The 25,571-nt window shown below is 37.3% G+C and overlaps 1 protein-coding gene across 6 annotated transcripts in view; it reads right to left on the reverse strand.

Annotated features, from left to right (window-relative positions):
* Window positions 1-25,571, reverse strand: part of Adamtsl1 (ADAMTS like 1) — a 946,298-nt gene that overhangs the window by 266,793 nt on the left and 653,934 nt on the right. For 5 of the 6 annotated variants that reach the window (XM_074051743.1, XM_074051742.1, XM_074051741.1 and 2 more), the window contains one exon: window positions 22,947-23,183. In XM_074051743.1, the coding sequence (XP_073907844.1) occupies window positions 22,947-23,183 (237 nt within the window). Of the gene's footprint in view, window positions 1-22,946; window positions 23,184-25,571 lie in introns of those variants that run through there. The other variant, XM_074051745.1, reaches the window with a different exon arrangement.

Here is a 25,571-nt window from a genome sequence, read left to right on the forward strand (position 1 = left end):
GAAAGGGGAAAACTTATAGCAGAGGCTCACAGGAGAAATCTGAGCAAACAAAGCCTGCGGGGCCAGGTGAGTGCTAAGCTAACCCCAGAGAGCTGCATAAATAACACCTCCAGCAACAGCAGGCTGACAACAGCAGGCAGGCAAGCCACAGTTGCAGAAACCATTCTCAGAACTGTCTCCAGACTTTTTTTTTTTTCTTTGTCTCCCTACCTTTGATGAGAGAACAACTGAATTACACCTGCAAGCTGAAAAACTTACTGAAACTGTATTGCATTTGAACTTGGGACACTTGGTGGGGTTTTTTTGTGCATGTGTGTGTAGATTTTTTCTTCTTTATGAGTCCCCTTTGATGAGACAACTACAGAACAACATCTGAGGCACCATCTCCAGGATTGGAGATTGAGACTTCACTGCATTTGAACTTGGAGGTTTTTTGGTTTTTTAAATTTTTCTATTTTTTCATTTTATTTTAATATATTTTTATAAATAGATTTTTCTTTCATTTACTTATTTTTTATTTTTATTCTTACCTTTTTTTTATTTTTGATTTTCAATCCTCTCTCTATCTCTCTAATGTCTGTTCAGCTTACTGTTGTTTAGTACACTAAAGCTCCCTGTTTATACCTTTGAAATCTTCTTGTCTGACAACCTTGTTCTGTTTTCTCCCTCCAGTCTGTGCATTTGTTTTTCCCATTTCTTTAACTTCTTGCTTTCCATCTCAGCTCACCCTTCCATTCTAAATATTACCATTGTTATTATTACAAGCTAGAAAATACTTAATTGCACACAGTACAGGGACAGAAACAACACCAAAGACAATGACGGGAAGACAGAAAAAACAGGGAAACCAGTTTCTACACAGCAAAAAATTAGTACAGAACCAGAGGGGAATGAAGAAAACAGGTACTCAGATCCAGATTCCAACAAAATGAAGATAAACTATGCCAAAGGACCCAATGAAGCCCACAAGAATAATTTAAAAGAAGACATACTACAGGTACTCAATGAGAATTTTATAGAGATGATACTGGATAGGGTCAACCAAAATGTACAGGAGACACTCAAGAAATTCCAAGACAACAAAAATAGAGAATTACAAAAAGCAAAAGAAGAAATAAAGGACACCATAGAAGTACTGTATAAACACCAAAGTGACAGAGAGAACACGATGAATAAACAGATAAATGAACTCAGGACAAAAATAGACAACATTAAAGAGGAAAACAGCCAGGATATGGAAAACCTCAGAAAAAAGAACAAAACAGAACTGCAAAACAAAACAGAAGCCCAATCCAGCAGAATAGAACAAACAGAAGACAGAATCTCAGAACTTGAAGATGAAATGGTAATTAAAGGAAAAACCGAAGAACTATTAATTAAACAACTCAAGACCTGTGAAAAGAAAATGAAAGAACTCACCGACTCCATCAAAAGACCAAACTTGAGAATCATGGGCATCGAAGAAGGAGAAGAGGTGCAAGCAAAGGGAATGCGTAATATATTTAACAAAATAATAACAGAAAATTTCCCAAATCTAGAGAAAGATATACCCATACAGATGCAAGAGGCCTCAAGGACATCAAAGAGACCAGATCAAAATAGAACTACCCCACGACATATCATCATTAAAACAACAAGTTCAGAAACTAAGGAAAGAATATTGAAGGCTGTAAGAGAGAAAAAACAAGTAACATACAAAGGTAAACCCATTAAAATCACAGCAGACTTCTCAACAGAAACATTAAAAGCAAGAAGAGATCTTCCGGGCACTGAATGAAAATAACTTCAACCCCAGGATACTCTACCCAGCAAAACTATCATTCAAAATAGATGGAGCAATAAAAGTCTTCCATGATAAGCAGAAACTAAAACAATTTGTGACCACAAAGCCACCACTACAAAGGATTCTTCAAGGGATTCTGCACACAGAAAGTGAAACCCAACTTAACCATGAAAAGACAGGCAGCACCAAACCACAGGAAAAGAAAAAGCAAGACAGTAGAGAGTAACCACAACTTAAGTACACACAATCAAACCTCCAAACAACTAAGACAACTAAATGACAGGAATCACCACATACCTATCAGTACTAATGCTTAATGTTAACAGATTTAATTCACCCATCAAAAGGCACCGCTTAATGAAATGGATTAAAAAGGAAGATCCAACAATTTGTTGCTTACAGGAGACCCATCTCACCGACAGAAATAAGCATAGGCTAAGGATGAAAGGCTGGAAGAAGATTTACCAAGCCAATGGCCCCCGAAAACAGGCAGGAGTAGCAATACTTATCTCTGACAAAGTAGACTTCAAACCTACATTGATCAAATGAGATAAAGAAAGACATGCCATACTAATAAAAGGGGAAATAGACCAAAAGGAAATAATAATTATCAACCTGTATGCACCCAATGTCAATGCACCCAGTTTCATCAAACATACCCTGAAAGACCTAAAAGCATATATAAATGCCAACACAGTGGTTGTGGGAGACTTTAACACCCTATTATCATCAATAGATAGGTCATACAAACAAAAAAATCAATAAAGAAATCCAAGATCTAAAATATGCAATATATCAAATGGACCTAGTTGATGTCTACAGAACATTTCATCCAACTTCTACACAATATACATTCTTCTCAGCAACCCATGGAACCTTCTCCAAAATAGATCATATCGTAGTGCACAAAGGAAGCCTCAGCAAATATAAGAAAATAGAAATTATACCGTGCATACTGTCTGATCACAATGCAGTAAAAGTAGAACTCAACAACAAAAGTAAAGACAAAAAACATTAGCAAACAGCTGGAAACTAAATAACTCATTACTTAATGAAGAATGGATCATCGATGAAATAAAATAATAAATTAAAAAGTTCCTGGAAGTCAATGAAAATGAAAACACAACATACCGGAGCTTATGGGACACAGCTAAGGCAGTCCTGAGAGGAAAGTTTATAGCCATAAGTGCCTATATTAAAAAGACTGAAAGATCCCAAATCAATGACCTAATGATACATCTCAAACTCCTAGAAAAACAAGAACAAGCAAATCCCAAAACAAATAGAAGGAGAGAAATAATAAAAATAAGAGCTGAAATCAATGAAATAGAAACCAAAAAAAACCATACAAAGAATTAATGAAACAAAAAGTTGGTTCTTTGAAAAAATAAACAAGATTGATAGACCCCTGGCAAACCTGACTAAAATGAGGAGAGAAAAAACCCAAATTAGTAGAATCAAGAATGCAAAAAGGGAGATAACAACAAACACGATGGAAGTCCAGGAAATCATTAGAGACTACTTTGAGAACCTATATTCAAATAAATTTGAAAATCTTAAAGAAATGGACAGATTTCTAGATACATATGATCATCCAAAACTGAACAAAGAGGAAATTAATCACCTGAATAGATCTATAACACAAAATGAAATTGAAGCAGCAATCAAGAATCTCCCCAAAAAGAAAAGTCCAGGACCTGATGGATTCTCTGCTGAATTCTATCAAACCTTTAAAGAAGAACTGATACCAACCCTCCTTAAACTGTTCCACGAAATAGAAAGGGAAGGAAAACTGCCAAACACATTTTATGAAGCCAGTATTACACTTATCCCAAAACCAGGCAAAGACACCTCCAAAAAGGAGAACTATAGGCCAATCTCCTTAATGAACATTGATGCAAAAATCCTCAACAAAATAATGGCAAACCGAATTCAACAACACATCAAAAAGATTATTCACCACGACCAAGTAGGCTTCATCCCAGGGATGCAGGGGTGGTTCAACATATGAAAATCAATAAACGTAATAAACCACATTAACAGAAGCAAAGACAAAAACCACTTGATCATCTCAATAGATGCAGAAAAAACCTTTGATAAGATCCAACATCATTTCATGCTAAAAGCTCTAAGAAAACTAGGAATAGAAGGAAAGTTTCTCAACATTATAAAAGCTATATATGACAAACCTACATCCAGCATTATACTTAATGGAGAAAAACTGAAACCATTCCCTCTAAATCAGACAAGGATGCCCACTATCTCCACTCCTATTCAACATAGTAATGGAATTCCTAGCAGAGCAATTAGGCAAGAAGAAGGAATAAAAGGAATACAAATAGGTAAAGAAACTGTCAAAATATCCCTATTTGCACACAACATGATCCTATACCTTAAAGACCCAAAAAACTCTACTCAGAAGCTTCTAGACATCATCAATAGCTATAGCAAGGTAGCAGGATATAAAATCAACATAGAAAAATCGTTAGCATTTCTATACACTAACAATGAGCAAACTGAAAAAGAATGTATGAAAACAATTCCATTTACAATAGCCTCAAAAAAAATCAAATACCTAGGTGTAAACCTAACAAAGGATGTGAAAGACCTCTACAAGGAAAACTATACACTTCTGAAGAAAGAGATTGAGGAAGACTATAGAAAGTGGAGAGATCTCCCATGCTCATGGCTTGGTAGAATCAATATAGTGAAAAATGTCTAAACTCCCTAAAGTAATCTACATGTTTAATGCAATTCCCATCAATATTCCAATGACATTCATTAAAGAGATGGAAAAATCTACTGTGAAATTTATATGGAAACACAAGAGGCCACGAATAGCCAAGGCAATACTCAGTCAAAAGAACAATGCAGGAGGTATCACAATACCTGACTTCAAACTATATTACAAAGCAATAACAATAAAAATAGCATGGTACTGGCATAAAAACAGACATGAAGACCAGTGGAACAGAATAGAAGACCCAGATATGAAGCCACAAAACTATAACCAACTTGTCATTGACAAAGGAGCTAAAAATATACGATGGAGAAAAAGCAGCCTCTTCAACAAAAACTGCTGGGAAAACTGGTTAGCAGTCTGCAAAAAACTGAAACTAGATCCATGTATATCACCCTATACCAATATTAACTCAAAATGGATCAAGGATCTTAATATCAGACCACAAACTCTAAAGTTGATACAGGAAAGAGTAGGAAATACTCTGGAATTAGTAGGTATAGGTAAGAACTTTCTCAACGAAACCCCAGCAGCACAGCAACTAAGAGATAGCATAGATAAATGGGATCTCATAAAGCTAAAAAGCTTCTGTTCATCAAAAGAAGTGGTCTCTAAACTGAAGAGAACACCCACAGAGTGGGAGAATATATTTGCCAGCTACACATCAGACAAAGGACTGATAACCAGAGTATATAGGGAACTTAAAAAACTAAATTCTCCCAAAACTAATGAACCTATAAAGAAATGGGCAAGTGAACTAAACAGAACTTTCTCAAAAGAAGAAATTCAAATGGCCAAAAAACACATGAAAAAATGCTCACCATCTCTAGCAATAAAGGAAATGCAAATTAAAACCACGCTAAGATTCCAACTCACCCCTGTTAGAATAGCCATCATCAGCAACACCACCAACAACAGGTGTTGGCGAGGATGCGGGAAAAAGGAACCCTCTTACACTGTTGGTGGGAATGTAAACTGGTACAACCACTCTGGAAAAAAAAGCTAAACATTGATCTACCATTTGATCCAGCAATACCACTCTTGGGGATATACCCAAAAGACTGTGACACAGGTTACTCCAGAGGCACCTGCACACCCATGTTTATTGCAGCACTATTCACAATAGCCAAGTTATGGAAATAGCCAAGATGCCTCACCACTTATGTATGGATTAAGAAAATGTGGTATCTATACACAATGGAATTTTATGCAGCCATGAAGAAGAACGAAATGTTATCATTCACTGGTAAATGGATGGAGTTGGAGAACATCATTGTGAGTGAGGTTAGCCTGGCCCAAAAGACAAAAAATTGTATGTTCTCCCTCATATGTGGACATTAGATCAAGGGCAAACACAACAATGGGATTGGACTTTGAACACATGATAAAAGCGAGAGCACACAAGGGAGATATGAGGATAAGTAAGACAACTAAAAAACTAGCTAGCTTTTGTTGCCCTTAACGCAGAGAAACTAAAGCAGATACCTTAAAAGCAACTGAGGCCAATAGGAAAAGGGGAACAGGAACTAGAGAAAAGGTTAGATCAAAAAGAATTAACCTAGAAGGTAACACACACGCACAGGAAATCAATGTGAGTCAACTCCCTGTATAGCTATCCTTATCTCAACCAGCAAAAACCCTTGTGCCTTCCTATTACTGCGTATACTCTCTCTTCAACAAAATTAGAGATAAGGGCAAAATAGTTTCTGCTGGGTATTGAGGGGGTGCGGGGGAGAGGGAGGGGTGGAGTGGGTGGTAAGGGAGGGGGTGGGGTGAGGGGGGAGAAATGACCCAAGCCTTGTATGCACATATGAATAATAAAAGAAAAAAATAAATAAAAATAAATAGACTGCATCTGCGCAAGTAGATGCTATAGCATTACATACCGAAAACTGTTGAGTAATAGGAGGTGAAAAGGAAAGAGTTAGGGAGAGTAAGAGAAGGTGCTGAACTGACTAAAGTACAGTATATTCACAGCTAGGATATAGTGAAAAGCCCCTTTGAACACTGACTTTAAAATTGAAAATGGAGGACAGGACTGTAAAATAGGTCCTGTGTGTGGGGGGGGATACTTGTGGAGAGAGAAGGATGAATGAAGGAGGGTGGTTATGGTTGATGTTGTTTGTATACATATATGAAATAGAACAACAAAACCTTTTGCAGTTGTTTTAGATGGAGGGAGGTGGGGGGGAGAGAAGGTAGGAGTGAAACTGACAAATGCACAATATATGCATATTCAGAAATGTCACAATGAATCCTTCCTGTGCAACTAATATATGCAATAAAAATGCTTTGAGAAAAAAACTGATTCAGTCTACTTGGGCCTCAAATATCTTAAGTATAAAATGTAAGATTTCAAATTCAGTTTCAAAACTATCTTTTGTGAAATCAATCAATAAAGAAAAAACCCCTATTTTGTTCAATTGTGACTTAGCTATCCATTCATTCAGCACACACTCATCAAATATTTGTTTTGTGCTAATTTCAAAATCAGTTTTAATGCATGAAATACTTAAGGTCAGAAATGACTTCTTGCTTAATAAGAATGAGAAGGCATACCTAGCTAGACCAATGGGTAAGTGTCTTTCAATGTGTCAAAGGGAGAGACCAGGTCACTTTCACAGCTAACACAGTTTTTAGATTTAGTCAACAGACTTGACTTGTACTACATTTTAAAGAATATCCTTCTTAAGATATACTTCATATACCACAAAATTTACCTACTTAAAGTACGTAATTCAATAGTTTCAGCATATCCATAGAAATGTTTAGAGCTTTTTTTTTGTTTTTCGGTACTGGGGCTTGAACTCAGGGCCTTCATCTTGAGCTACTCCACCAGACTTAGTTTTGTGAAGAGTTTTTCAAGATAGGGTCATGAGAACTATTTGCCCTGGCTGGCTTCAAACCACAGTCCTCCTTATCTCTGCCTCCTGAGTAGCTAGGATTATAGGCTTGAGCCACTGGCACCTGGCTTGTTTAAAGCATTTTTATCACACCGAAAAATATCCCCCGTATACCCTGTTGCCCTCTATCTCCCAGTTCTAGGTACCTTCTAATTTACTTTTTGTCTTCAAAGATTTGTCTACTCTGAATATTTTACATAAATGGGATGATAGAATAATTGACAATATATTGATGGTGTTAGAAGTTGGGACTTTGCAAGTTATTGGCATTTGATGAGGTCATGAGGGTGGGGTTCCCATGAGGACATTAGTGGCTTCATAAAAATAGGAAGAGAAACCTGAGCTGGCATGCTTGCTTTGTATCATCATGTGATGTGATGTCCTCTGCCATATTAGCATGCAGCAAGAAGCCCCTGACCAGACGCTGAGCAAATACCAACATCATCCCTTAGACGTCCTGGCCTCCAGAACCACGAGCTAAGTAAACCTCAATTCTTACTAATTAATCGATATGAATTATTTTTATAGTAGCCCTTGAGGGGAGGGCTTGATCCTTTTTACTGCTATATCCCCAGTATATATCCTAGTGGTCAACAGAAAGCCCCAAATACTTTTCAAATGAAGGAATAGTTGCAAAATCTCACTATGTAGTAACTGTTGCTTGTTTCTCTCATTTGGCATAATGTTTTGAAGTTTAATTTATGTTATGACCTGTGGTTCATTCCTTTTCATTGTGAAAAGAAGACCACAATTTTTATTTGTTTATTCATTAGCGGATGTGATCTGGGTTGTTCTATGTTTAGGCATTATGAATACTTGTTTTATGAACATTTGAGGACATGCTTGTTTTGTGTGCATGTGTGATTTTGCTCTCCTGGGTTCACACCTAGAAGTAGAATTACTGGGTCATATAGTAACTTTAGGTATGTGCTCTATCACTTGTGTTATGTGCAAACTTTTAGTGACCTGCATCATTCTGCACCACTTTTCAAGAGTCAGTAAAAAGAAAAAAAAAAAAAGACCATTTGGTGTGAATGTTACAGAATTCTTATGGAATCCTCTTATTAATCAGGACATTCTCCAAAGTTAGTAAATAGGGAAAAATATGGAATTTTTTTCTTTATCTGTAATTGCTGTAGAAGTCTCTTTGAGGGGAGGGCTTGAATCCTTTTATTGCTCTATTCTCATCACAAGGTCTAGGGACCAATAATAGTAAGCTTCGATTTTTTTTTTTTTTTTTTGGAATGAATAGTTCCAAAAAGCCGCTGTGCAGTAAATGATTAACTTTCTTTGCCAGGCCCAAAGAAAGGCCTAGCATTTGCCCCTCAGATCTTGGGATGTAATCTCCAAGTCTTTGTGATGCCATGACCAATAAGAGTGTCTTCTTTTGGATGCTTGAGATATGCCAAATGAACTATTTTTTTTTAAATGTGGTTTGTGGGAGCTCAGGACACACTGTAGAACCTGACCTTGGGAGATGTTACAGACTAAGGTTAGACAAACAGGTCATCCACAAGGTCTATGGTACCAAGCTTCAACAAAAACTCTATAGACACCTAGGCTGTGGCACATTTCCCTGCTTGGCAATGCTCCCTGCTTATTGTCTCACACTGTTACTGGAGAAGTAAGTTATCTATACAATACTGCTACAAAAAGACAACTGGAAGCATCTGGAATTCTCCTGTAACCTGTTCTATGCACTTCTTCTCTTGGTTGATTTTAATCAATATCTTTTGTCTGCAATGAATTTCTGTGCATCCTTCTAATGAATGACCAAACCTAAAGACAGTCTTGGAAATCCTTAAACTTGAAGTGGATGTCAGAAGTGAGAATGGCCTTGGAGACTGCTAAAACTCTTCAAAGTGATTAGATGACATTTAACACATTCAGTGTTTCTACAGACAAGTGGCTCAGAGTAGTATTAAGAAAGAACACATCATTGTATGAATCGAGAATGTTGCCAGATCTTGGTAGAGCTTCATTTAATGGGGCAGAGTTAGGCCATGGGGCTTCCCGGCTGAGGTATACACACTCGTATTTCTATTAACAAAGAAATAATTGCACTTGAATTCTAGCTTTGCCTCTTTCTAGTTGAATGACCTCCGAAGAGTCTCAATCTTCTTGCTTCTAAGTTGTAAATGAAGTTATTACATAGGACTGGCACAAAAAAAGCAATAAGTATACCTGTGAAGGATGCAGTATTCAAAATGATAAAATTTGATTGTTTTTCTAAACTAGATTTGTACTTTTTTAAAATTTCATTGAATAGCTTTACAAAAAAAATTTTTCTTAGCCTATGTTTAATTTGAAAGGAAAAATTAAATATATAACTTTCAAAAAAGTTTTCTTATGGAAGCTATAGAAACTCTACTGCCTCAGGAATGGAATCTCTAGATATAAAAAAAGACTTCATATAGGAGGAATTCTTTTCATGAGTAGCAATACTACCTGCATAAACGAAGACCCTCACTGAGGAGAGAGGAAGGGTATATTAAGAGATGAATGAGTCTCTGAATGTCATTTTCTATATGCATTAATTTTCAAATAGAGAGGATAGAGAGAGGATATCTCAAGGAACTTGAAACATTATATACTATTTTGACTTTAGTTTTTCCTAAAATAAACAAATATTGAAGTTCACTTGTTATCTAACTTGTATATGGTCATAGAAAAGGCTAACCCAATACACTTTTAATCATATAGATAGAGACCAATGACTATGCAAGTTGATGGAAACAAACTTTTCAACTTAAAAGACAGAGTTAAGATGGAAGAAGATAATACAACCTCATTGAGTGAATATCACAGGGCGGACACTACACTGTACATACATTATCTTCTCATCCACTATCATTGCTCAGGATCAATGTCTGATCCTTTTCATATTTCTTATGTGTCAGTGAGTGAAGCTCCATAGTTTTCACAAACTAGAAGCATGGGCATCATCTTCAATTCTCACAATTTTCCTACTACATTTCACTTGTTACCAAGTCTATGGATTTTACCTCCTAATTTGTTCTCAAAATCTTTCCTTTTCTTTTTATCCTGATATGATTTTTGTCCCTTTTCAATCCATTGCCCTCATTGCAGATACAGTACTCTTGCTAAAACACACCTCAGCATTTCTATATGCTTGAATTATTTCAATGGCACCATTTTGCCCTCCATACAACCAAACCTCAACTTTCTTATACTAAATTCTGCATGTCTTCATGGCATAGGTCTCAGCAGCCTCTTTAGCCTTCTATCTCTTTACCCTCCTTCAATTTTAGGCACTAGTGTGGACCTTTTGATCATTTCTTCCTCTGAGTATTTCATGACCCATGTCTCAGTTAAAGATCCCTCCTTATTAAACCCAGTTCACACTTCTGCCACTATGGCTCCTACACAGTATACAAAAATAAATGGATATGTATATATATTTTATTATGTACAAATAAACAGGGATATATGATATTGTGGGTTGAATTGTGCTCCTCTTTAAGATATGTTTAAGTGCAAGTTCCTGGCATCTGTGAATATGAACTTATTTCAAATACGGTCTTTGCAGAGGTAATCAAGTTGATATCAGATCCTGCTTCATTTGGGAGGCGCTAATCCAACATCACTTACATCCTTCCAGTAAGAGAAAGGAGACACCAGGAGGAGAATGTCATGTAAAGACAGAAACACATAAATGGAAGGAAGATGGCCACATGAAGATGAAAGCAGAACTTGGAGTTAGGCTGCCAGAAACAAAAAAAAAAAAAGCCTGGGTTGTCAAAAGGTAGAAACGGCAAGCTAGGATCTTCCTTTATAGATGTTAGAAAGAGCACAGCCAAGGTAACATCTTGATTTTGATCAATCTTCAGTCTCCAGAAGAAAGACAGAATAAATTTCTGTTGCTTTAAAGTGACTAGTACGTGGTATTTATTATTGTAAACCCAGGAAACCAATACAGAATTGGTATCACAACTGAGGTGCTAATAACACAAATATTTAAGAGTGTGGAAGTGGCTTTGGAATTGAGTAACAAGTAGAGACTGGGAGATTTGAAATGTTTCTTAGAAAAAAATTAGGCCATACATGGTGGCTTATACCTCTAATCCAGTTACTCAGGAGACAGAGATCAGGAGGGTCAAGGTTCAAGGTCCACCTGGGCAAAAAGTTAGCAAGACCTCCATCTTAACAAAAAAGCTGAACATGCTTGTGGAGTTACTCAAGTGGCAGAATGCCTGCCTATCAAGCATGAGGACCTGCATTCAAACCCCAGCACCGCCACAAACACAAAACAGAACAAAATAACTGGGCACGGTAGTACATGCTTGTAACCCCAGCTACATGGGAGACATAGATAGAAGGGTTGTGGTTCAAAGCTAGTCCTGGGCAAAAACATGGAGTCCTATCTGAAAAATAACCTATAGCCAAAAGGGCTGGGGGCATGGCTCAAGTGGTGGAGTACTTACTTAGCAAGCATGAGGCTCTGAGTTCAAACCTCAGTACCACCAAAAAGATTGAAAGAGACTACTGGTGGAAATGTAGATTTGTTTTAGTCTGTTTGTGTTGCTCTAGGAAAATACCTGAAGTTGAGTAATTATAAATAACAAAATTAATTTCCTTCCGGCTCTACAGGCTGAGAAGCCTAAGATTAAGGCACTAGCATCTCATTAGGGCCTCCTTGCCATGCCATCCCATCCGGAAAGTGTGGGCGGGGGTGAGGAAATCGAGAGAGAGAGAAAGAGTTAGAGAAAGGGAGGAAGAATGAGAGTGCATGTGAGGGATCACCCTCATTCTGCCTTTATGATCCATCTGGCCCATCTGTTTAGACAGTGCCCACTGACACTGCGGGAGATCTTCACTTAGTCACCAACTCACAAGCCAACCTTTTCTGAAAACTCCTCATAAACACACCAGAAACAAGGCTTCACCAACTATTTAAGTGCCCCTCAAATACAGCCACTATGACACAAAATTAATCATAACAAGCATTAAAAACAATTCTGGTGAGGCCTTGAAAGGAAATTGTAAACCATACTATTAGGCATTAGAGGAGAATTGATCCTTTTCTAAAAGTGGCATAGAATTTGGCTGAGTTATGTTTAATCATCAAATGGAAAGTAGAATGTATAGCAATAAACTTGAATCTTTAGCTGAGTAGGTTTCCAAGCAAAGTTTGGAAGGTATAGGTTGGTTATTTAATAGTAAAATGTGAAACTGATAAATTGAATAATGAATTATAAGCAAAAAGTAACAACACGGGATGATTTAAAAAATCTTCAACTTATCCAGATAGTGTGCTCTAGTAATAGGGCCAAGGATTGGACCAGACAACTACTTGCCAAAGAAATTAAGTATGCAACTCACAGATCTAAGCAACCATCTCAGCAGGAGCAAGGAATAGAGATGCAATTAAGCAGGAAAGAGCTGTAGAAGAACCCCCCGACCCTGAATTAAAAAAAAATTTCTGTGGTACAAGGATAATTTGAACTCAAGGCCTAATGTTTGCTAGGCAGGCAGTCTACAACTTGAGCCATCCACCCAGCCTGTGAACCCCTTTCTTTGTCTAATGAATGATTTGGGCCCTCATGAATTGCACAGGAGACTGACATGATTTTTACACCAGTAGAAATGCTGCTAGAGTAAATGGACAGAGACAGGGCAAAATGAAAGAATGACCGTGAGGGCAGAGGCACAGCTGCAGAGTCCTGGGCTGCTGGACTAACTCTGACTGACAGGACAGGGCTGCCTTCCTGACAGGGACAGATACAAACCATCAAACCACAAAGATTATTCTCTAGCCTTGAACTCCAGTAGAATCTGTCCTCCTGGATTTCTGATATGCTTGGGACCTATGACCCCTTTTTCCTTACCTCCCTTTTTTTTTTTTTTCATTTTTCTTTTATTATTCATATGTGCATACAAGGATTGGTTCATTTCTCCCCACTGCCCCCACCCCCTCCCTTACCACCCACTCCGCCCCCTTCCTCTCCCCCCCCCTCAATACCCAGCAGAAACTATTTTGCCCTTATTTCTAATTTTGTTGTAGAGAGAGTATAAGCAATAATAGGAAGGAACAAGGGTTTTTGCTGGTTGAGATAAGGAGAGCTATACAGGGCATTGACTCACATTGATTTCCTGTGCCTGTGTGTTACCTTCTAGGTTAATTCTTTTTGATCTAACCTTTTCTCTAGTACCTGTTCCCCTTTTCCTATTGGCCTCAGTTGCTTTAAGGTATCTGCTTTAGTTTCTCTGCGTTAAGGGCAACAAATGCTAGCTAGTTTTTTAGGTGTCTTACCTATCCTCATCCCTCCCTTGTGTGCTCTCGCTTTTATCATGTGCTCATAGTCCAATCCCCTTGTTGTGTTTGCCCTTGATCTAATGTCCACATATGAGGGAGAACATACGATTTTTGGTTTTTTGAGCCAGGCTAACCTCACTCAGAATGATGTTCTCCAATTCCATCCATTTACCAGTGAATGATAACATTTCGTTCTTCTTTGTGGCTGCATAAAATTCCATTGTGTATAGATACCACATTTTCTTAATCCATTCGTCAGTCTTACCTCCCTTTTGAAATGGGAATGTCTTCTACGCCTTTCCTGCCAGTGTATTTTAGAAGTAGATAGCTTATTTTCTGGTTTCACAAGCTTAGAAATGGAAAGGAATAGGGTACCAAGATGAGCAAGTCAAACCCATAAATGATTTAGACAAAAAAATTTGTAGCTTTGTGAGTGAATAATATTTAGATGATGTTTTAGAATTAGAGCTGATATTGGAATGGGTTAAAACCTTTGGGGTATTAGGAGCAGGGTGAATATTTGGGGCAAGAGGGTAAATTATAGGTTGAGTTGTGTCCCCTCTCAAAAGATAAGTTAAAGTCTAAATCTCTCATCCTGGTGAACTATTTTATTTGGAAATAGGGCCTTTGCAGATATAATCAAACTAAGATGAGATCATAGTGTATAAATTAGGTCCTAGTCCAATCCTTATTAGAGGCATTGAAGACACAAAAGGGAGAAGGTCATGGGATAACAGAGACAGGGACTGGAGTGATACAGTTGCAAGCCAAGGAATCACAAGGATGGGATGGAGAGCCAGCAGTAGAAACTAGGAAGAAGCAATGGAGGATTCTTCCCAAAGCCTCAGAAAAAGTATGGCCCAGGTGACACTTTGACTTTGGACTTGTAGCTTCTGGAACTGTGAGAAAAGTAATTTCTGTCGTTTTACGTAACCCTGTAAAGAAAGCCACCATGTAAAGAAATCTGGGCTTTCTTTGATCTGAAGGCAAAAGAGTGCAATCTGCAGAGCAAGTGTGAGACGCTGAATTCAAATACCAGTACCACCAAACAAACAGCACCCCATTTACAGTGAGAGTCTAGTCATTATAGTACACTATACAGTGAGAGTATAGTCATTATAATGTACATTATAGTACATTATAGTAGTATAATTATAGTACATTATAGTCTATATGTCATATCGCCCTTTGGATCATAATACTGGAAAAGCAGAGACTATGCTTTATTTTTCTGTCTAGTCAATGTATTTGTAATGCCTATCATTTCATTCATTCTTAAGTAAAATTTTGCTACATGAACAAATAAAAAACAAATGATTGAACTTTTCAAGATAAGCCTGCAAAGGTGTCACTCCTGGGATGAGATTTTATGCAAACTTTGTATCCTCAGTACCTAACATATAGCAGATTGCTGAAAGAACAAAAATTCATGGTTTTCTAACTAAGCAAATCCAATGAGTAAGTAGTAGTTAGTTTTATCGTTAACATGTCATGCAAAGGGGAGAGAAAGAGACCATGCTGTCAATATTTCAGGCAACACAATGCTTCCACGTGGAATTAGGTTATAAAACAAAGAAAAGATGCCAGCTCCTTGCTTGTGACATCACCACCACTGGAACAACTGGTGGACATTTGATACTCATGACTCAGGTCACAGACAGAGATGGGGAAATAATCATTCCATTCAATTTCATTTCAAACTACTCTCCACAGGAATTATTAAAAATGAAAAGAACTTCTTTGTTGGAAATATGGTTCATTTTAATGTTGCCAGAGTGAAGTAGAAAGACCAAAACTCCCCAACCCCATTTACTGCTTATTTCTTTACTGTATCATTCATTTAAAAACATTATCTACGGCATTTCTTGAAAGGAATTCTCTTCTTCCTTTTTGAAATGCATCATTTTCTGAAATAGCAATAAGCAATCTTATAAATATGTGGATTAAAAATAAAAGGGTTGGTTTATAATCACAATTTTCCTTTTGATATATATATTTAGGTGTCAAACTAATGAATTCCATTAATTATAAAAATAAAACATACTTTTCTCTGTTTGCCTTCAAAATAACCTCAAAATCATTTTAATGGCAGCACATGTTCTATGTGTAAATTTATGCCACTCTGTTTCATTTCATTTTTTAAAATTCATTTATTCACATGTGCATACATTGTTTGGGTCATTTCTTCCCCCTGCTCCCCCGCTCCCATCCTCTCCCCCACAATGCCACTCTGTTTTAAACAGAAATTGGCATTGTTCTTTACAACAAATATAAATGGGGTGATTTGGATAATGAAAATGAATGACTAATAGTAGTGCTAATAAAGCTGATCCTATTTGCAACAGTTCATTAACTGCACAGCATGCAATTCACTGTATGGGATCAAGAGTTGATAACAGTATGATGTGGAACTATTAGCTAAAGATAGCTGCATAGGAAACTAACAGGAGGCCTGTTCATTTGCTGGGGGGGTCAGTAAACATATTAAACCATGCATTCAGAAAGGCCACACAGAGGAAAAAGGCAAAGACAAGAAATAACTTAGGTACTAGTAATAGCTTGCTTTTATGGAGCTTATTGTAAGCACTTTAAGTGCATTTGATTACTCCATCTTCATAGCAAACCTATCGGGTAGTTGCAATTATTATCCTCATTTTGCAGATGAGGAAACTAAGGTAAGAAATTTGCTCCAAGTCATAGACCAATGATGGACAGAGTTTAGATTCCAACTCAGGTAGCGTGCATGACTCCAGTGCCTCATCTGTAATTATTCATACGATGACAGCTATTTCTGCCTTATCTTCAATTTAATCTAGTTTAGAATAATGAGCAAATAAAAATCCCAGCATTTCACAACCTAAGATACAAGGTGAGAAGACACTCACACAGTGACCCTGGGGGATGATTGCTAAATTGTAGGAAGGAATGAAAAGGGAGAAAGTGGTTTGAAAAGCTGTAATCAGTAAATCTATTTTCATTATATTAATGATAGAACTAAAACTGGACAAAATCTTAGTTTCTGGGATATGCTAAAGAAATAGCGTTGGAACATATTTTTAAATGTTGAGAAACACTGCTACTCCCTGACCTCTTCCATTAACTAGCTATGAAATCTGAGGAACTCAGTGCAGCCATATCTCTTGAGGCTAGAGCATCTCAAAGATAGTGCTTTCCAAAGCTGGTGGGTGAAGCCCTCCCTATTGATAACAGCTTCTGTGTTCTGGAGAAAAAAGAGAAAGTACAAGGTAGTAACTTTCACATAAGGCAAACCACATTAAATTTAAAGGAGTTTCTTTTAGTCTGAAGTTAGATTCTTATTCCCTTCTTATTATTAACATTTCAATTATAAAATGATGACACTGAACATAGGTGACAGAAGGTCTCTTTCTGTTCTTTGTGTGTGTGTGTGTGTGTGTGTGTGTAGTTCTATGCCTTAAGCATGCTAACAAGTGCTCTACCACTGAGATATACCCCCAGCCAAGTTTTTAAAAATGTCCTTTCCTAGTCAATTGAGAAATTGGTTACTTTACCTCATACTGTAAACCTTTTATTATTTTTTAATGTTATAGGGTTATGAAAACCTGTACAGAGAATCAGTACTCTAATATATTTTCCATCTCAATACTTTCAGGATCTTCTACATATCCATAGCTCTTTACTAGAGTTTATTAAAACATCTCCCTATCAGTTAACTTACTTGGTTCTCTGTACTCTGTAAGATGATCTCATTTTCCATAGATTAAAAAATAGAGTTTAAGGATGTGAGATAATTTGACCAAGATCTCATGGTTCAGTAAAGAATAGCCAGATTCCATTTCATGTCTTTTGTCTTTAAATCCTATCTGCTTTCTGATATGTAAATGGTTCATTAATCTGGCCTCACAGTGGAATCATAAGGATAGTATTTTATACACATAAAACTAATAAATCTGAATTTCTGGAGGAGGGGGCCTAAGAGTTGTGTTGTGTAACAGCTTTCTAGATGAGCCTAGAATGCAGTCATTTGGGACCACTACCAAATGACACTTGCCTCTGTGTACCTGGTTTCACCAGGAGGAATAGGAGTTTGGGAGTCTGATAGGACTGGGTTTTCCTGGGGAAGTCATATAATCACTTGAGTCCCAGTTTCTTTCTTTCTTTTTTTTTTTTGAGTCCCAGTTTCTGCATCTATGAAATAAGCATAATGATGTCTAACATACAGACTATAAATATTTGGAAAAATATATATGTAGAACCTAGATATGCTGGTCACTCCAAAATGGAAGCTAATATTTTTAGTGCCACTGTCTACAGCAAGAGTGAATATGCTATACAGTTTGATGGTCTACTATTACTCAATAAGAATTAGGAATATATCGTAACTAGCAATAATTCTAGATTTTCCTGATGTAAATTTACAATAAATTCAGGTAACCCATTTATTTAAGAGTCCTCAGGTCTCAGTTTTCTCCTCTGTGAAACAGCAATATTTGCTAAGTGATCAGGTATCTTTTGGTTCTAAAAAGCCTGGAACTGCATGATTCTGTCAAAGAATTGAAGGCCCAAATAGTTTTGAGGAATTGACTCTTAGAAGAGGTTGAATAGGTATAACTGCAATAAATTGATGCTTATGAATGACAAATTTCTATAAATGCTGTCATTTTCTATCAAGGCAAAACTGTCTAACTATTTGCTTCTTTATTGCAGTTTATAATCTGTATTTTCCTAGGCCCAAAAATATTTGAGACAGCTTATAAAAAATTATCAGACCAAAAACAAAGCCAGAGAAAAGCTGAGAATCCTCAAAAAGGGATTAAAAAGGGAAAGAAGGGGGAAAATAAGGCTGGAGAAATGATTTTTTTCAGTAAAGTAGGGCTGGGCTGTAACTCAAGTGGTAGAACACTTGTTTAACAAACACGAGGCTCTGAGTTCAAACCCCAGAACTGCCACTCCCACCCAAATAAAAACCCTACACATTTTAAGTTAGTACTTAGATTCCTGACCATGTTTTTAAAAACATCAAAAAAGGCTTTTTCCATAAAGAAGAATGAAATTATATTGTTTCCAGGCAAATAGATGGAACTGCAGAACATCCTGTTACGTGAAATATGCCAGGCTCAAAAAGTCAAAGATTGCATGTTTTCTCTTATATGTGGAAGCTAGACCTATAAGTTAAATGTACACATATATACATATATATGATAATATATATGTATATATATTCACATATATAATGAAAGAACAAGATTGTATTAGTGGGTCTGTCTGAAGGGACTATGGGAAGTGGGAGAGGGAAAGAAAATGTTAGAGAATAAAAAATATTGAAACATCTGTTCTATATATGAATATAATATTGTGCAGTGTGCTGTAAACTGTTGAATATAGGGGACCCTGGTGATAGAGAAAGAGTAAGCAATGGGGGGATTAATCTGATTACAGCATGATATATACATGTCTGAAATGCCAAGGTGAAACTCCCTTGGACTATCAATATACACCTAAAAAAATGAAGACCAGGAAAGTAAAGCAGGCTTTTCTAGGATACCAGTGTCTGGGAGGGGGGGTGGTAGATAAGGAAAGGGTGAATGAGGGTGAATATAGTAAAGGTATTTTATATTCATACATGAAAATACATGAAATCTTTGGAAACTGATCAAGAAGGGGAAGGGAGGAGGAGGGAGAATGATGGAGGGGTAAATCTAAGATATATTATAAGCACATATGTAAATATCCAATATATTCTACTGTACATAAGTTATATGCTAATAATAAAAAGGAGACCAACAACAAAAAGAAAATTAGGCTTTTTTCTTAATACTTCTTACCAAAGACTGAAAACACTAATCATTGATACAAAGATGCAATCTAATTAAAATGGAATTTATATATTTAAACTCTTTTTTTAACATAGGAGTTAAGTACTCCAACTTTTCTTTGATTAATTTCACTCTTATCCTTCTAAAAAAGGGTGGAATGCATTCAAGTATCTCATCTCTTTTCCTCTGTCATCTTGTACTCCTCAGATCTTCCATTCATTTTAGAGAATTCCAGTCAGATTTAATTATGCAAACACAGGCTGTGCTGGTCACAGTAAAAAGGATCCAAATCATACCCCTTACAGAGGCCTGTTACATTTTTTGATGCCTTGAATGTGATTGATTTGATTTATTGCTTTCTACCCTCAGCCCTAGTCATAATCCAAGTTGCAGAGTCCTTGTTTTATACTCCCTTTCCTTTCTGATCCTGCTGTCATTGCCCTGACAATGCTCATGCTTCACTCACCTTGGCATCTCCACTTTACCTGGTCTCCTTGCCTCCAGGGTCTTCTAGTATAAATTTCATGTAATTGCAGATAATAATCTTTCTAAAGAAGAATTATGATTCTGTCTTTTCACCACTACAACTCTTTCTTAGCCACTGTTTATCACAGTCCTGCCTGCTTTTCAAGCCTCCCTGATTATCTCCCAAACTACCCCTTTGCTGCTGATGCACCTGTCTGCCCTCCAGTCAAATTAAGTTATCTGTTGGTGTTCAAATGCAATGTGTTTTTCCATCACATTACTATACCATTGCCTGTTACAAGACAAATAAATGAAGAAAATAATGCCCAGTCATAACCTCGAGGTTTAAGTCACAATTCTCTTCAAGTATGATATACTTTCCATTTGCTCTCAAATCTCCCAAGTCATAATCATTACAATCTAAGTTGAAGAGGCATGCTTACACTTGGTATCCAAAGTCCAGCAATTTCTCCCCATGTTTACTTATATAAAATTTATTCTTCAGCTGTTGAGATAGGATTTTCTTTCAGTTACCAAGGTATAGGAGGCCATCTGGCAGGAGGAGCCAGGAAAAAAACATACCATGTTGAGCTCCCATGCAACAGAGACAACTGAAACTTAATGTACTAACCTATCTTGTTTATTTTGCTTCACTCAGCAATATAATACAGTAGAAACAACATCGGACTGGATGTTAGAAGACCTGGAATTTAGTCATATTTCAGCTATGACCAACGATATAACTTTGAGAAGATCAAGCAAATATTCTGGTCCTTGAATTTTGCTTTGACAAATTGCAAATCTTCCTTTACCCAGTGGATACATATAGGAATTATTCTTTTATTTGCTATTCCCTACAACATAGCCCCTTTTCTGTATATTTTTGCTTTAGAAGTCTTTGCTATTCCTAGAGTTTTACACATTCCACAATTTCTTTTGAAAACCACCAAGAGTCTATCCACTAGAAATGTATACTTAAAAATAATCACAAATCATTTTGCAAACATTTCTAAAATATTGCAAATGATGTTGTTCAAATATGTTCCCCTAAAGGTGTTGTTTGGATCATCTTTAAGGCCCTTCCTAGCTTTAAAATAGAATTCCTCAGTGAACTTTACATTTGAGATCCATATATCTTGCACATGAAGAAAACTTCAGATATATGAACATCATTCCCATTTTCCTACCTGAGAATCCTTGCATGTGTGTTTCCCTGTCTCATGATTCTAACCATAATGAAGGTTTACTTTGTCTGTTTCCCTCTCATTTACATAAAACCTGGCTTAACATCTCATATCCCTTCAAATAATTTATATTGCAACTTTTTCCTTAAGCACTGGAATAAAAATTTTAGTTTTAAATAAATATGTGAATTTAAAATAAGTCACTGAAACACATTTTATATTTTTCTTATATTCCTTGTTGTAATGTTACAGATGTGGTATATACACACAATGGAATTTTACTCAGGCATAAGGAATAATGACATGTGGTTTGAAGGTAAATGGATGCAATTGGAGGACATCATGTTACGTGAAGTAAGGCAGGCTCAGAAAGACAAAGGCCAAATGTTTTCTCTCATACAAGGAAGATAAATCCAAAAGACAAACATTTATGAAAACAAGCATGATCATATACAAAGTCATAGAGAACATGTTTGTAATAGTGGAATTATTCTATGAAATTCAGGAAAAGAGGGAAGGAAAAAAGAATGATAGAGCATCAGTAATATCTTAAAAACACTAATCTCTGAAGGTAGAGGATATAAGGATGTATACTGAAAGCTGTTGAATATTGGGGGGCGGGAGGTTAGTGGGGTAAGGGAGAGCAATGGAAGGGGTTGAATGGACCAAAGTAAAGTATACTTACAGCAGGGATACATTGAGACACCCCTTTGAACATCAACTTAAATATTAAGAATGAAAGACAGGACCGTGAAACAGGTACAGTGTATGTGGGAGAATACTAGATGGAAGGGAGAGGGTGAATGAGGATTAAGGAGAGGTATATGGTTGATGGACATCATATACCTATATGAAATAGAACAAAGAAAACTCTTACAATTGCTTTAAGTGGGGCAGGGAGAGGGTCAAGGGGGAGAGATGATAGGGGTAATGAAACTAATGTAAAATAAAAGCCTAATGAGAATTTTCACTAAGAATCCTCCCTGCACAATGAATATATCTTAATAAAATTTTTTTAAAAAAGAGATAATTTAAGTCAATATTGTCTTAGTCAAGGCAAATGTTCTTAAAATGTCTGCTTTGTAAAACATAAAAATATATGGTCAATAAAAGCACACCAGAAAACTGCTTGTTCCAATATCAAGGCTGGTCATCATAAACCAAACAGTGAAATTTAAATAAAGATGGCAAGTGTATGGCAAAGGTACTAATTCTTTGTTACCTTACTGACTGTCTACTCAAAGTAGACACTGATAAATTGATGATGGCAGCTAATCATCTTTGATATCCTGTTTTAAAGACAGTATCAACTGGCTGAAATCCAACCCAACTGATGCTACTATGCCTTTCCTTACAATTTGTCTGAGTTTTCAATACACTCAGAGAAAAAAAGCAAGAAGCTCTCCTACAATTTACCTGGGGATTTTAGTCACTCTCACCTGAGATATTCTGGAGCTCTAAATAGATGAAAATCATTGCCTCCAAACACACACACCAAAGTAGAGGCAACTTCAAAGTCTAGTACATATGTGAGAGACAACATTCAAGAATTTTTATTCTTCCATATTTAAGTGAAACTCAGGAAAGAAAAGAACAACTCTAGTTCACTTTTCCTTAATACAAAATACCACACTTGTACTTTTCACTGAAATTAAACCTCCATTTTCAAATCTGTTACCATTTATAAACTCTAGAAAGGGTAACACTGAATGATTCAGATAGTGGGACTCTGCAAAATCTGCTTACAGAAAGGTCCTAGACCCTTTGGACAAATTGAATGAAAAGAATTCAGCACTTACTTGACATAAACCACTGATGCACATATCCAGAGATTCTGTATAGCAACGAGTACCATCTAAAACCTTAGGTGCTAGTTCCACAACCAGGCTCGTTCCTTTGGCTTGGCATTTGAGTGAACATGGGTTGTCAGGGTCATTAGACACAGGAAGCCACTCATAAAACTGGCCATGGTGCTTGACGTCGTTGTGAGCAGAGCACTGCTGAGCTCGGAAATCACCTGCTTCTGGTGGGCAGTCCTGGAGAAAAGGGAGAAGGGACAAACATACATTAAGAGAACAGCTCCAAATAGGAAACTGGAGCAGCTATGTGGTCTTGGAAGGTCATAGAGAACAAAGCAAATGTTCTGATCACTATAGATTGACTCTACTATATGATTTGAGCAGTTATATGATCATTCATCCTTAAAATATAGAAATCTGAGAACATAATTGGCTTTGATACATATTTTCTGATTGAAGTTAAATGAGAAAGTAAGCAGCTTGAGATAAATCTTCAGATTGACATTTGTTGGGAAAGTAAACACCTTGAAATATTTTCTGAAAGAATGTCATTGGTCCCCAAACTATGATATCATTTCCTTGTAACTTAATAGAACCTGGGATTAGTTTCTTTTTTTTTTTTTTTTTTTTTTGGTGGTACTAGGGTTTGAACTCAGGTCTTCACACTTGCTAGGCAGGTACTCTACCACTTGAGCCACTCCACCAGCCTGAACCTTGGATTAGTTGAAAATGTTGTGTCCCTTTCAGTTGTGACATCAAGAGCTATGACAATTCTTTTTTTGTATGTATATATTTTTAAGGCAGGTTCTCACTATGTAGCCCAGGTTGGCCTTGAACTCAAAATCTTTCTGCCTCTGTCTATGTATGTGCTGGGATTATACATACGTTTTGCCAATAGCTAGAGCTATAACAATTCTTTATTTAAATAACTAACAGCAAAAAGTTATAATTTCATTCAAAAATTTTGTGGGGATGCTTGTGATTTTTTTTTCTAGAACTCAGGTTGCATAGTATCTATAATTGATCAAGAGAAACAAAAAAGAGATCATCATTTATACATGAATTGTTTTAGGTTCAGGCAGTGCAGCACAGGGGAAGGGCAGGGACTTCCTCCTCAGATGGGTGAGTGGCAGCAGTGCACTGAGTCTCCCTAAGCTTGTCCCCCCCCCCCATTCACCGTGCTCATAGCAGAGGCAATAATAGTTCTCAGCTTGTTGTTGTGAGTTCATGAGTTTATGCCAGCCATTTACTGGCTCAAGTAAGAACTTAAGACATGGTCATGATTATTATGACTGTTCAAAAAAGCTACTGACAAAAATAACTGGAGAATTAGGAGAGCTTCTGAATTTGAATTTTAAATCATATCAGCAGAGACCAAAAGAAAGTAAGAATCCTCTAAAGTTGATACAGGAAAGAGTAGGAAATACTCTGGAGTTAGTAGGTATAGGTAAGAACTTTCTCAATGAAACCCCAGCAGCACAGCAACTAAGAGATAGCATAGATAAATGGGACCTCATAAAGCTAAAAAGCTTCTGTTCATGAAAAGAAATGGTCTCTAAACTGAAGAGAACACCCACAGAGTGGGAGAAAATATTTGCCAACTATACATCAGACAAAGGACTGATAACCAGAATATATAGGGAACTTAAAAAACTAAATTCTCAGGGATTCCAAGATGGCAGATAGAGGTAAGAAGCAGAAAGCGAGCCTCCTATAGTGAAATCTTGGAGAGATGCTGGAGACACACTTTGCAGGCATAATCACTGAGAAAAGGCATAACTTTGACCCCTCTACACCTCCAGCCGGTGCAGAGAATCTCCACCTCACGTTAAACGGGGAAACGAGGAGGGCCCCCGGGGCTGCCAGTCGCCAGCACCCAGACGGATTGGGAAGACGCAGACCAGGTGAGCTTCACGGTACTGCGGTACCCCCACAGACAAGCCTGGGCCAGAGCAGCATAGCCTCCTGGACAGACTGACCTCCACCCGGGAAAAAAGAGAATCTGAGTAATAAGCAATACGAACAATTAAGACACGCTGGAAAGAGGGTGGGGCGCCCTGAGCACTGAAGATTGGGGGAAGGGAATCCTTCCCGGGACTGTAAATAAACAAGCCGGGCAGGCCGGAGAGCCTCTGGTGGGAGCAGGGCGCGCACCCAGCAACCAGGAGCAGGGAAGCTTGTGAGAGTGGTGGAGGGAGAAAAACTCCACAGGAGAGGAGGGAAGACCCACTTCCCACGTGAACTGTAAATAAACACACAGGCCTGACAACGCGGGGCAGTGTCACCTTTCCCAGTGCTTGGAAAGGGGAAAACTTATAGCAGAGGCCCCCGCACAGGAGAACTCTGAACAAACAAAGCCTGTGGGACCAGGTGAGTGCTAAGTTCACCCCAGAGATCTGTATAAATAATGCCGCCAGCTACAGCAGGCTGAGAGCAGCAGGCAGGCGAGCCACAGTTGCAGACACCACTCTCAGAACGGACTCCAGACGCTTTTTTTTTTCTTTTTCTCCCTACCTTTGATGAGAGAACAACCGAATTACTCCTGCAAGCCGAAAAACTTACTGAAACTATATTGCATTTGAACTTGGGACACTTGGTGGGGCTTTTTTTTTTCTGTGTGTGTGT

Source organism: Castor canadensis, chromosome 13, assembly GCF_047511655.1.
Source record: "Castor canadensis chromosome 13, mCasCan1.hap1v2, whole genome shotgun sequence".
Classification (NCBI taxonomy): Eukaryota; Metazoa; Chordata; class Mammalia; order Rodentia; family Castoridae; genus Castor; species Castor canadensis.